We start from the raw sequence: 14146 nt of genomic DNA on the forward strand, positions 1-14146 counted from the left end.
TTAATTTTCCAAATTGTCCATAGGTATGAATGTGAGTGTGAATGGTTGTTTGTCTATATGTGCCCTGTGATTGGCTGGCCACCAGTCCAGGGTGTACCCCGCCTCTCACCCCAAGACAGCTGGGATAGGTTCCAGTACTCCCGTGACCCTTGTGAGGATAAGCGGTAGAAATTGAATAACTAAAATAAAATAAAATAAAATAAAATAAAATAAAATAAAATAAAATAAAATAAAATAAAATAAAATAAAATAAAATAAAATAAAATAAAATAAAATAAAATAAAATAAAATAAAATAAAATAAAATAAAATAAAATAAAATAAAATAAAATAAAATAAAATAAAATAAAATAAAATAAAATAAAATAAAATAAAATAAAATAAAATAAAATAAAATAAAATAAAATAAAATAAAATAAAATAAAATAAAATAAAATAAAATAAAATAAAATAAAATAAAATAAAATTTAATTTAATTTAATTTAATTTAATTTAATTTAATTTAATTTAATTTAATTTAATTTAATTTAATTTAATTTAATTTAATTTTCCAAATTGTCCATTGGTATGAATGTGAGTGTGAATGGTTGTTTGTCTATATGTGCCCTTTGATTGGCTGGGTGTAGCCCGCCTCTTGCCCAAATACAGCTGGGATAGGCTCCAGCACCCCCTTTCGACCCTTGTGAGACTAAGCGGTAGAAAATGAATGAATGAATAATAATTCCATACATCCATTTTCTGTGCCGCTTATCCTCACCAGGGTGATGGAAGTATGCTGGAGCCTATCCCAGCTGATTTTAGAAGAGAGGCCGGATACACCCTGGACTGGTTGTGTTTAATTCATTCATTCATTTTCTACTGCTTTTCCTCACAAGGGTCGCGGGGGTGCTGGAGCCTATCCCAGCTGTCTTGGGGCGAGACTCCAAATTGTCCATCGGTATGAATGTGAGTGTGAATGGTTGTTTGTCTACATGTGCCCTGTGATTGGCTGGCCACCAGTCCAGGGTGACAGCTGGGATAGGTTCCAGCACCCCTTGTGAGGATAAGCGGTAGAAATTGATAAAATAAAATAAAATAAAATAAAATAAAATAAAATAAAATAAAATAAAATAAAATAAAATAAAATAAAATAAAATAAAATAAAATAAAATAAAATAAAATTTAATTTAATTTAATTTAATTTAATTTAATTTAATTTAATTTAATTTAATTTAATTTAATTTAATTTAATTTAATTTAATTTAATTTAATTTAATTTAATTTAATTTCCCAAATTGTCCATAGGTATGAATGTGAGTGTGAATGGTTGTTTGTCTATATGTGCCCTGTGATTGGCTGGCCACCAGTCCAGGGTGTACGCCGCCTCTCACCCGAAGACAGCTGGGATAGGCTCCAGCCAATGAATGAATGAATGAATAAAACGGATCTAACGGGTTTCTTTTTCCTGTCTGACAGGGCCTGAGCGTGATGGTGGTCTGGACGCATAGAGCCGTGCGATGACGGTGGGCACCGTGGGTACAAGAGTCATGCGACACCCATCCCTGCGCTGCCACCTCCTCCTGGGTGGGGCCGTACTGCTTCTCCTGGCCCGTTCGGCCCTGAGCTGCCCGGCGCGATGCGAGTGCTCCGCGCAGACTAAGTCAGTGAGCTGCCACCGCAGGCGACTGAGCACCATCCCCGAAGGCATCCCGATCGAGACTCGGGTCCTGGATCTCAGCAAGAACAAGTTACGCACCATCACACCGGACAATTTCTCCTCCTTCGGGCAGCTGGAGGACCTGGATCTCAGCGACAACCTCATCAGCGTCGTGGAAACGGGATCGTTCCGTTGTCAACTTGCTCTCCGCTCGCTGAACTTTCGCAGCAACATGCTCCAGCTGGTACCCGCGGGGGTCCTGTCGGGCTTGACCAACCTCACCCGCCTGGACCTCAGCCACAACCGACTGGTGGTTCTACTGGACCACGCCTTTCAAGATCTGCGCAAATTGGCATCCCTTGAAGTTGGCGACAACGAACTTGTTTTCGTCTCTCAGAGGGCCTTCGTCGGATTAACCGGACTCCGGAGTCTGACCCTGGAACGTTCCAACCTCACTGTGGTGCCCACCGACGCTCTGGCGCATCTACACAACCTCGTGCAGCTTTGTATGCGTCACTTGCGTATTAGTTTCCTGAAGCCGTTCTCCTTTAAGAGGCTATCGTCTCTCCGCCGACTAGAGATTGATTTCTGGCCCTGGTTGGACTCGCTCCCTCCGCTTTCGCTGCACGGACTCAACCTCACAACCTTATTCGTAACAAACACTAATCTTTCTGCCTTCCCCGGCGCGGCGTTGCGCCACTTGCCCTACCTCACACATCTCAACTTGTCCTTCTGCAGAATTCAGCACATCCATCAAGGAGAGCTGGGCCACCTCCCGCATTTGATGGAGCTCCGTCTCCAAGGCGCTCAGCTTGTTTCCATCGAGACCTTTGCGTTTATTGGCTTGAAATCTTTGAAACTACTGGATGTGTCACAAAACCGCTTGGACTCCCTGGAGAAAGGGGTGTTTGCATCGCCGGATAGCCTCCAGAGACTTTGTCTGGGCGGGAACCCGTTGGTGTGCGACTGCAGATTGCTCTGGTTGCTGAACAGCCACCGCCCCCCGTCCCTGCATATTCTTGACATCCAACCGGAATGCAGCGCCCCCGAGTATCTCTTGGGGAAAACTCTCCGGGAGTTGAAGGAACCGTTGGTTTCCCGGTACATGACGTGCACTAAACCTCAAATCGGACCCAACGCGACGCAGCTCCTGATGGCCGACGAGGGTCAACCGGCGCGGTTGAGCTGCACGGCGGAAGGGGCGCCGCGGCCGTCGGTGGCGTGGATTACGCCTCACAGACGCTACGTCACGGCCAAGAGCAGCGGCCGCGTGGAAGTCCGATCGGACGGAACGCTGGAGATCAAAGCGGCGGAACTCCACGACAGCGGCGTGTACTTGTGTATCGCCAGTAACCCCGCCGGCAACGCTAGCTTGTCTGCTTCGTTAGCTGTCAAGAGTCTAGGCGTCGGGGACCGGTATCACAATACCAACAGGAGCTCGAATTATTTCGCAGACTCGAACAACACTTTCGGGAACGGGAACGGGAACGGGACCGCGTTGTACAACATGACCGTCCCCATCGATATTAAGACTATTATTATATCCACCGCCATGGGATGCCTGTCATTCCTAGGTGTCGTCGTTTTCTGCTTCCTGCTTCTGTTCGCCTGGAGTCGAGGTAAAGGACGCCATAAGAGCAACTTTGACATCGAGTATGTCCCTCGCAAGTCAAACGGGGCATCGAACGAAGTCACGGAAACAAGCGGCCCTCGACGAGTCAATATGAAAATGATATAAACGTTGTTTTTTTTTTTTTTTTTTTTTTTTTTTTTTATGATGCAGTGGATTTGTGACCCAATGAAAGTGATGTACTAATATAGTGGCTGTCAAATTGGAGGTGATCATGTGACTAATCAAAGTGAAAACCGTGAACGTGTTTTTTTATGAAATAGCGTCCTCATGCATTATACATATAAAAATATAAAACTATAACCAACATATCAATATCGGGGAGTGATATAGTGCTGCGCTCGGCATGCGTAATCAGTGGTTGACGTGATGAGTAACGATGTTGTCGACTCGCCGCCGTGACATCAAAGTGAAGCACGGAAACTACCAACCAAGGGGGGGGGGGACGGGGTAACGGGAAGTATTCAGTACGCGGCGATACTAGCTATCGTTACTGCAATATGTCGGGATTAAATCGTTCCAATACCCATCTTTAGCTGCAGTGTGAAAGGTGTGTGTTGTGTTCCTGTGTGCGTGCACCGGTGTGCGCATGTTGCATTTGTGTTCTTTATTTGTGCATGTGCACGCATTGCCTTTCTTATCATATTTAAAAAAAAAAACAAAAAAACGACGGGGGTCCCGGAGTATTTTAACGGATCTTTGTTTCTTGTTGGATCCTTGTAACAACAGTATTGTCGCACAAGATTATATACTGTGTGTTTGTATGCAAAGTCGAAATTATGTTACACTAAAGATTAGGAGTGTAACGGTACACCGTAATCATGGGGGTCGTCGCTATGACGCTACGGTTCTAAGAGGGAAATGCAAAACACGAAATTCGGGAATTGAAATTTTTTCGGAATTTTTGCCTCATGATTCACAATATTTATGTGAAACAAAAACACGTATTTATGCCCCTTTTCTGTGCATTCTAGCACAATAAAACAAGTTAACATGAGTTAGCTAATAACGGTTAGCTAATAATAATATTACTCACTAAATACGGCAAGATACTGCATCGATTATATCACTGTACGTGAATACTAAATATACTAAACCATAGTTTTCATAGTCGATATAGGTATGGAAACAAGTTAATATGAGTTAGCTAATAACTGACGTCATGGGAAATACAAAACATGAAATTGGGGAATTGAACCTTTTTGGGAAATTTTGCCCCATGATTCATAATCCTTATGTGAAACTAAAAAACATATTTATCTCCCTTTTCTGTGCATTCTAGCACAATAAAACAAGTTAACATGAGTTAGCTAATAACGGTTAGCTAATAATAATATTACTCACTAAATACGGCAAGATACTGCATCGATTACATCACTGTACGTGAATACTAAATATACTAAACCATAGTTTCCATAGTCGATATAGGTGTGAAAACAAGTTAATATGAGTTAGCTAATAACTGACATCATGGGAAATACCTATTTTGACGAAACAAAAAATACTTATGTGAAACAAAAACACATATTTATCTCCCTTTTCTGTGCATTCTAGCACAATAAAACAAGTTAACATGAGTTAGCTAATAACGGTTAGCTAATAATAATATTACTAGCTAAATACGGCAAGATACTGCATCGATTACATCACTGTACGTGAATACTAAATATACTAAACCATAGTTTCCATAGTCGATATAGGTGTGAAAACAAGTTAATATGAGCTAGCTAATAACTGACATCATGGGAAATACCTATTTTGACGATACAGCACTCACAATGCTACTGTTGACAGAACTAGCATAAGTATTTGTACTAATTACTCACTAAATACTGGAAGATACTGCAACGGTACACCGCAATCGGGTCGCTACGTACCTCGGTTCTAAGGGGGAAGTGCAAAACACGAAATTCGGGAAGTGAAATTTTTTCGGAATTTTTGCCTCATGATTCTCAATATTTATGTGAAACAAAAACACATATTTATCCCCCTTTTCTGTGCATTCTAGCACAATAAAACAAGTTAATATGAGTTAGCTAATAACGGTTAGCTAATAATAATATTACTCACTAAATACGGCAAGATACTGCATCGATTACATCACTGTACGTGAATACTAAATATACTAAACCTATAGTTTTCATAGTCGATATACGTAGGTTTGAAAACGAGTTAATATGAGTTAGCTAATAACGGACATCATGGGAAATACAAAACACGAAATTGGGGAATTGAACTTTTGGGGGGAAATTTTGCCCCATGATTCACAAACAAAAACACATATTTATCCCCCTTTTCTGTGCATTCTAGCACAATAAAACAAGTTAATATGAGTTAGCTAATAACGGTTAGCTAATAATAATATTACTCACTAAATACGGCAAGACACTGCATCGATTACATCACTGTACGTGAATGCTAAATGTACTAAACCATAGTTTTCATAGTCGATATACGTAGGTTTGAAATCGAGTTAATATGAGTTAGCTAATAACTGACATCATGGGAAATACAAAACATGAAATTGGGGAATCGAACTTTTTTGGGAAAATTTTGCCCCATGATTCACAAACAAAAACACATATTTATCTCCCTTTTCTGTGCATTCTAGCACAATAAAACAACTTAATATGAGTTAGCTAATAACGGTTAGCTAATAATAATATTACTCACTAAATACGGCAAGATACTGCATCGATTACATCACTGTACGTGAATACTAAATATACTAAACCATAGTTTTCATAGTCGATATAGGTGTGAAATCAAGTTAATATGAGCTAGCTAATAACTGACATCATGGGAAATACAAAACATGAAATTGGGGAATTGAACCTTTTTGGGAAATTTTGCCCCATGATTCATAATCCTTATGTGAAACTAAAAAACATATTTATCTCCCGTTTCTGTGCATTCTCACACAAGAAAACTAGTTAATATGAGCTAGCTAATAACGGACATCACATATTTATCTCCCTTGTACTAATTACTCACTAAATACATCAAGATACTGCATCGATTACATGTTATCATCACTGTACGTGAATACTAAATATACTAAACCATAGTTTTCATAGTCGATATAGGTGTCAAAACAAGTTAATATGAGCTAGCTAATAACGAACGTCATGGGAAATACCTATTTTGACGATACAGCACTCACAATGCTACTGTTGACAGAACTAGCATAAGTATTTGTACTAATTACTCACTAAATACGGCAAGATACTGCAACGGTACACCGGAATAGGGTCGCTACGTACCTCGGTTCTTAGGGGGAAATGCAAAACATGAAATTGGGGAATTGAACTTTTTTGGGAAATTTTGCCCCATGATTCATAATCCTTATGTGAAACAAAAACACATATTTATCTCCCTTTTCTGTGCATTCTAGCACAATAAAACAAGTTAACATGAGTTAGCTAATAACGGTTAGCTAATAATAATATTACTCACTAAATACGGCCAGATACTGCATCGATTACATCACTGTACGTGAATACTAAATATACTAAAACTATAGTTTACATAGTTTTCATAGTCGATATAGGTTTGAAAACAAGTTAATATGAGCTAGCTAATAACTGACATCATGGGAAATACCTATTTTGACGATACAGCACTCACAATGCTACTGTTGACAGAACTAGCATAAGTATTTGTACTAATTACTCACTAAATACGGCAAGATACTGCAACGGTACACCGCAATAGGGTCGCTACGTACCTCGGTTCTTAGGGGGAAATGCAAAACATGAAATTGGGGAATTGAACCTTTTTGGGAAATTTTACCCCATGATTCACAATACTTTACCTCCCTTTTCTGTGCATTCTAGCACAATAAAACAACTTAATATGAGTTAGCTAATAACGGTTAGCTAATAATAATATTACTCACTAAATACGGCCAGATACTGCATCGATTACATCACTGTACGTGAATACTAAATATACTAAACCATAGTTTCCATAGTCGATATCAGTGTATCCCAATGCCGTTCATTGTTAGCTAGCTCATATTGACTACTTTTCTTGTGTGTGAAAATGTACAAAAAAGCAAAACAATATGTTTATGTTTCACATAAGCATCACATAAGAATCCCTTTAAAGAAGCAGTAACAAAATAGTACGACATAAATATTAATAATCATACAGTAATAATATAGTACAATTTCATTTTGAGCATTGAGCATTTTTCGGAAGTGCAACAGTAATTACCTGATAATTACCTGAATTATTATGAATCATTAATACTTCCAACTTCGAAGTAAAACAAAACAAACAAACAAAAAAAAAAACATTACTAACACATGTACCGTTACACTCCTAACAAGAAATGCTGCATATGTTTCAAAGCAGTCCAATATACGTATGGGAATTGAACAGATATCGGCGGAATAATACTCTATACTTCCATGTGAGGCGTGAGCTCTGTCACTTTGCAAGGCAGCACGAATAAAATAACCGGGCAGTGAAGCTATCACGGGAGAAAAGCTTGCCGCAACAACGATAGCGTCGTAAAGCTGCTTTAATAATAACACGATAAATCACAGGATTTTTTTTTTTTTTTTTTTTGCCAAAAAAAAAAAAAATCCTTTGATATGATATAAAAGACTCGGCGGTCAGATACTATAAGTCGGAGATTTACCGGATTGTACGCTCTTTGGGACAAGACGTAGCGAAGCCTCACAGATTTATAGCTTAAATTTCCCAGCATTTTTGATTGATTTATTATCACACCTCCAATTCGTCCCCCCCTTGGGGTGCAACAGGGGGGGGCTCTGGATATTTAAATAGGTGTCAATTTCAGTGGAATCTTGTATTGTTTATTTGTTTGGAAATATTTTCAGTGTCAAGGGGTTGGGGTGTATGGAGGACCAAAACTGCCAAACTAATAAATAAATAAATAAAAGTGAAAATAAAAACAAAAATTAAAAAAATAAATCAAAAAATTAAATACACAAAAATAAATATAAATGGAAATAAAAACAAAAATAAAAAAATATATACATAAATAAATAAATAAATAAACGCAAAAATAAATACAAAAATAAAAAAACAAGATTCAAAAATTAAATTTAATTGCTTTTATTTATTTATTTATGTATATATTTTTTTATTTTTGTTTTGATTTCCATTTGTATTAATTTTTTTGTATTTAATTTTTTGATATTTTATTTATTGATATGTAATTCTATTTATATATTTATTTTTGTATTTATTTCTACATTTATTTTTGTATTTATTTTTAATTTTTGAATCTTGTTTTTTATTTTTGTATTTATTTTTGCTTTTATTTATTTATTTATGTATATATTTTTTCATTTTTTGTTTTTATTTTCACTTTTATTTATTTATTTATTTATTTATTATTTTGGCAGTTTTGGTCCTCCATAGGGGTGGGGTGATTTGTATGGCGGGGATGTGTTTTTTTTTTTTGTTTTTTTTTTGCGTGATTCTGTTGTGATAAAAAAAACTATTCAAGGTTGTATAATTGTTTTTCCTATTGAGAAATTTATGGGTATATTTTCAAAAAGAAAAATAAATATCAAACATACCCTTCAAATAAATGGTGGGAAAGATGTTCTATTTGCAACACAACTTTCATTTCAAGCTATTACTAAATAGCTACTATTAGCATTAATGCTATATTTACGAAGAGTGGTGGCAAGTAACGCAAAAAGTTAATAAAAATCGATGTTGCAAACTACAAAAGTATTCGCAGAGCATCGTAGTGCTCCCATATTGTGATTTACACCATCAATATTTAATTTATCTACATATTTACATTGCTAATGCTAGCAATGCTACAATGTTAAGGTTAGCATGCTAACACCTAGCATGTCAGTCATGGAAAAAAAATTATTAGACCACTTTGTTTCTTCGGTTTCTTGTTCATTTTACAACTAAAGGTACAATTGTTTGGACAAATTTGACAAAATTGGACAAAAAAAAACGACAAAATAATGACGACAAAAATATCTAATAAGAGTTATAGCTTTTTAAAGTACTATTTTATTCATGTAAAAATATATGTGATTTTAGAAAAATCAAGAAAACCATATAAGCTGCTAGATATCATTTTTTAAATTCAACTCTTATGAACGATTTATGTAATTATCGTAATATCGGACCAAATAAATGTTCCTTTGGTCGTAACAGGAGTTAAAGTAAACAAATAAAGTAGTCTAATTATTTTTTTCTATGACTGTATATGTCTACCCATGAAAATAGCTAAAATGCTAACATTAGCATGCTAACTCCTAACATGATACGGCGATGCACCAGGAAGACTGAATGTTTTTAACTCTGAAACTGAGAACTTTGCAAGTAGAAACAAACATTTTAGATCAAAGGCATTTTGCATTCCGAAAAATGGGAATGTCAACAAAAGTGGGAATAATTGGAATGTGAAAAATGACTCGAATGTCCTCTTATTATTAGTTGAATGTTTTGATGTTGGAGAAAAATCGGTTCGGAAATGTGCAAGTCGCTAGAACAAATTAGATCAAAGGCATTTTGTGTTTCGGATTTTGGATCGCTCCCAAAATGTAATCAGGTTAAAATAAAATAAAATAAAATAAAATAAAATAAAATAAAATAAAATAAAATAAAATAAAATAAAATAAAATAAAATAAAATAAAATAAAATAAAATAAAATAAAATAAATTTAAGCGGTACAAAATAATTGAATGAATGACTGAATAAATGAAAAATAAAATAAAATAAAATAAAATAAAATAAAATAAATGAATGAAAAATTAAATAAAATAAATTTAAGTGGTAAAAAAAATTGAATGAATGAATTAATGAAAAACAAAATAAAATAAAATAGTAGAAAATGAATAAATGAATGAATGAAAAATAAAATAAAATAAATTTAAGCGGTTAAAAATTATTGAATGAATGAATGAAAAATAAAAAAAAATAAAAAAAATAAAAATAAAATAAAATAAAATAAAATAAAATAAATTTAAGCAGTAGAAAATCAATGAAAGAATGAATGAATGAATTTTGGATCGCTCCCAGAATTTAATCAGTTTTTCCATATCACATTTCCAACTATTACTTATAATTTCATACAAAATCCATTCAGAAATTTTGAAGTTATTTTCAACACGACAAACGACAAGATAGATGGATAGACATTTTATTAGATAGATGGATAACGCAAATGTAACGGCAAGATAATTGTTGTTAAACATAAAATCAATGAAAATTTATTCTATTCCGCTATATTTTCTGTCATGCCCCCCCGGACGACAGAAATATTTTCAAGCACCCTCGATTTTAAATATTATTAAGAACCTTAATGTTATTATTATATAAATATCGAGACTTATTTATCTGTACAAACCCCTGCAAGAGTTGCTGGCACCAGCAGGAAGGAAAAGGATCACTGCTTGGAAGGTGAGTTCTGTTCTTCATTTATTAAGATTCATTTATTGAATAATTCATTTATTAATTTATCAAAGTCTAAAAATATAACGCACTACGGACCAGTTAAAACATGTATGTAACTGTTTTGTACTTCTTACTTTGAACCCTAGACCTAGCTAGTACTATTTTAGCATTGTGGCCGCTAATTGTGGTGTGAAACAACGGCTATTAGCTACCTCGCTCCCTGTACGCTAGCGCTTTACCTCCGTAACTTACACAAAATAAACACAGTTAGGGTACTGATAAATTGTTACTTACTGCTCGTCCAGTTGCAAACTAGCCCCGTGTTAGCAAGTGATGTTGGAGGTGTTAGGAATTGTAAACAAAGGTGGCTTTGCTAGCAAGTAAACAGAGAAGTAGAACTTGGGGAAAGGTAGAGCGCTTATTATTATTATTATTATTATTACAGACATGCCCATATAAGGAAGTCTGCCCCTCTGTGACATCACAAAGGAGCGGTTTTACCACGCCTTTCGAATCGGAGCGTTTTGAGTCGTCCCAATGGCTAGTTCCAAATGTGCAATCCTCATTATGTGAAATGTTGGCATCGTTTAACACAAGAATACAACATTCAAACGACATTTATTGGTCAGAAAAATGGAAAAAGCATAATAGATCCCCTTTAAAGCTTTTTACAAAATATTTTTTCAATAAATATTTTACTTTTCTGTATTTAGCTCTTGGTGGAAAGAGTTTGGACACCCCTGTTGTCGATGAATGATGAATAAAATGAAATAAAATAGTAAAAAATGAATGAATGAATGAATGAAAAATAAAATAAAATAAAATAAAATAAATTTAAGCGGTAAAAAATTATTGAATGAATGAATGAAGGAAAAATAAAATAAAATAAAATAAAAATAAGCAGTAGAAAATGAATGAATGAATGAATGAAAAATAAAATTAAAAAGTAGAAAATTAATGAATGAATGAAAAATAAAATAAATTTAAGCAGTAAAAAATTATTGAATGAATGAATGAATGAATGAAAAATAAAATAAAATAAAATAAAAAATAAGCAGTACAAAATGAATGAATGAATGAATGAATGAAAAATAAAATAAAAAAGTAGAAAATTAATGAATGAATGAGAAATAAAATGAAATAAAATAAAATAAAATAAATTTAAGTGGTAAAAAATGATTGAATGAATGAATTAATTTAAAATAAAATAAAATAAAATAAAATAAAATAAAATAAAATAAAATAAAATAAAATAAAATAAAATAAAATAAAATAAAATAAAATAAAATAAAATAAAATAAAATAAAATAAAATAAAATAAAATAAAATAAAATAAAATAAAATAAAATAAAATAAAGCAGTAGAAAATGCATGAATGAATGAATGAATGCATGCATGAATGAATGAATGAATGAATGAATGAATGAATGAAAAATAAAATAAAATAGTAGAAAATTAATGAATGAATGAAAAATAAAATAAAATAAAATAAAATAAAATAAAATAAAATAAAATAAAATAAAATAAAATAAAATAAAATAAAATAAAATAAAATAAAATAAAATAAAATAAAATAAAAATAAGCAGTAGAAAATGAATGAATGAATGAATGCATGCATGCATGCATGCATGAATGTATGAATGAATGAATGAATGAATGAATGAATGAATGAATGAATGCATGAATGAATGAATGAATGAACGAATGAATGAATGAATGAATGAATGAATGCATGAATGAATGCATGAATGAATGAATGAATGCATGAATGAATGAATGCATGAATGAATGAATGAATGAATGAATGAATGAATGAATGAATGAATGCATGAATGAATGAATGCATGAATGAATGAATGAATGAATGCATGAATGAATGAATGAATGCATGAATGAATGAATGCATGAATGAATGAATGAAGTATCTACCCACCTTCCTTAGTGGACATCGAGTGCTGGTTTTATTTTCAATAAGAGTCAGCACAGTATATTTCTTATTTGAATCGATCCGCCATCCCCCGAAAAGAAACCCAGCAAAGGATGGTGCAGTACAAGATTGCCAATAGATGAAAAATGACATTTGGACTGGTGCCACCCGGTCACATGATACGATCTGAAACCCATGAAGGTAACGACCAACATGTCAGCACGTTCTTGCACTTTGTGAGCGAGTGCTCCCGTGGAAGAGGAAAAAAAAAAGGGGATCAACAGCTGCTTCTTCATCACCTGACACTGACAAGTCAGATGAAGCAAAATATATGGATTTGGCATCCACCGCCGTTTTGATGTTATCATCCTGATGGCAAAGCCAATGTTGGTATTCAGTGCTGGCTGGGATATTAAAGCTGTTGATGTGACAAGCAGAAGTTCCTCAAATGAGCTTTTATTATTTTCTTTGTAGGTTCCCTTTTTACTGAGCTGCTGTAGACAGGAAATGAAATGCAGCGAATGTGTTAAATTGTTTGTACGGCTTCTGTTCCAGCTTGGAATGATCCAAATTCAAACTGTAAATATATAACTGTAAATATAACAATGTATAATTACTTTTTCAATACAAAACGTTTTTCCTACGATGGTGACAACAGTTTTACTTTGGAAATGTACTGTACAATAAAATAAATTTAAGCGGTACAAAATGATTGAATGAATGAATGAAAAATAAAATAAAATAAAATAAAATAAAATAAAATAAAATAAAATAAATGAATGAATGAATGATAAAATGAACTAAAATAAACTAAAATAAACTAAAATAAACTAAAATAAATAAACTAAACTAAACTAAACTAAAATAAAATAAAATAAAATAAAATAAAATAAAATAAAATAAAATAAAATAAAATAAAATAAAATAAAATAAAATAAAATAAAATAAAATAAAAGTATGCGTTAAAAATATTGAATGAATGAATGAATGAAAAATAAAATAAAATAAAATAAAATAAAATAAAATAAAATAAAATAAAATAAAATAAAATAAAATAAAATAAAATAAAATAAAATAAAATAAAATAAAATAAAATAAAATAAAATAAAATAAAATAAAATAAAATAAATCAGTAGAAAATAAATTAATGAATGAATGGCAAAGTGAGTGTTGGTATTCAGTGCTTGCTGGGATATTAAAGCTGTTGATGTGACAAGCAGAAGTTCCTCAAATGAGCTTTTATTATTTTCTTTGTAGGTTCCCTTTTTACTGAGCTGCTGCTGTAGACAGGAAATGAAATGCAGTGAATGTGTTAAATTGTTTGTACGGCTTCTGTTCCAGCTTGGAATGATCCAAACTCATGGAAATACAACAACGTATAATTACTTTTTCAATACAAAACGTTTTTCCTACGATGGGGACATCGGTTTTACTTTGTAAATGTACTGTAAAATAAAATAAATTTAAGCGGTACAAAATGATTGAATGAATGATTGAATGAATGAAAAATAAAATAAAATAAAATAAAATAAAATAAAATAAAATAAA

The 14146-nt window shown here is 33.2% G+C and overlaps 1 protein-coding gene across 1 annotated transcript in view; it reads left to right on the plus strand.

Moving 5' to 3' along the window:
• LOC131140469 (leucine-rich repeat and immunoglobulin-like domain-containing nogo receptor-interacting protein 2) overlaps positions 1–8389 on the plus strand; it is a 53474-nt gene extending 45085 nt beyond the window's left edge. The window contains exon 2 of the mRNA XM_058090930.1: positions 1455–8389. Within this exon, the coding sequence (XP_057946913.1) occupies positions 1496–3373 (1878 nt within the window). The 5' untranslated portion in view covers positions 1455–1495 and the 3' untranslated portion in view covers positions 3374–8389. The remainder of the gene's footprint in view (positions 1–1454) is intronic.
• The last annotated feature ends 5757 nt before the right edge of the window (positions 8390–14146 follow it).

This window comes from Doryrhamphus excisus, chromosome 13, assembly GCF_030265055.1.
Source record: "Doryrhamphus excisus isolate RoL2022-K1 chromosome 13, RoL_Dexc_1.0, whole genome shotgun sequence".
Lineage (NCBI taxonomy): Eukaryota > Metazoa > Chordata > Actinopteri > Syngnathiformes > Syngnathidae > Doryrhamphus > Doryrhamphus excisus.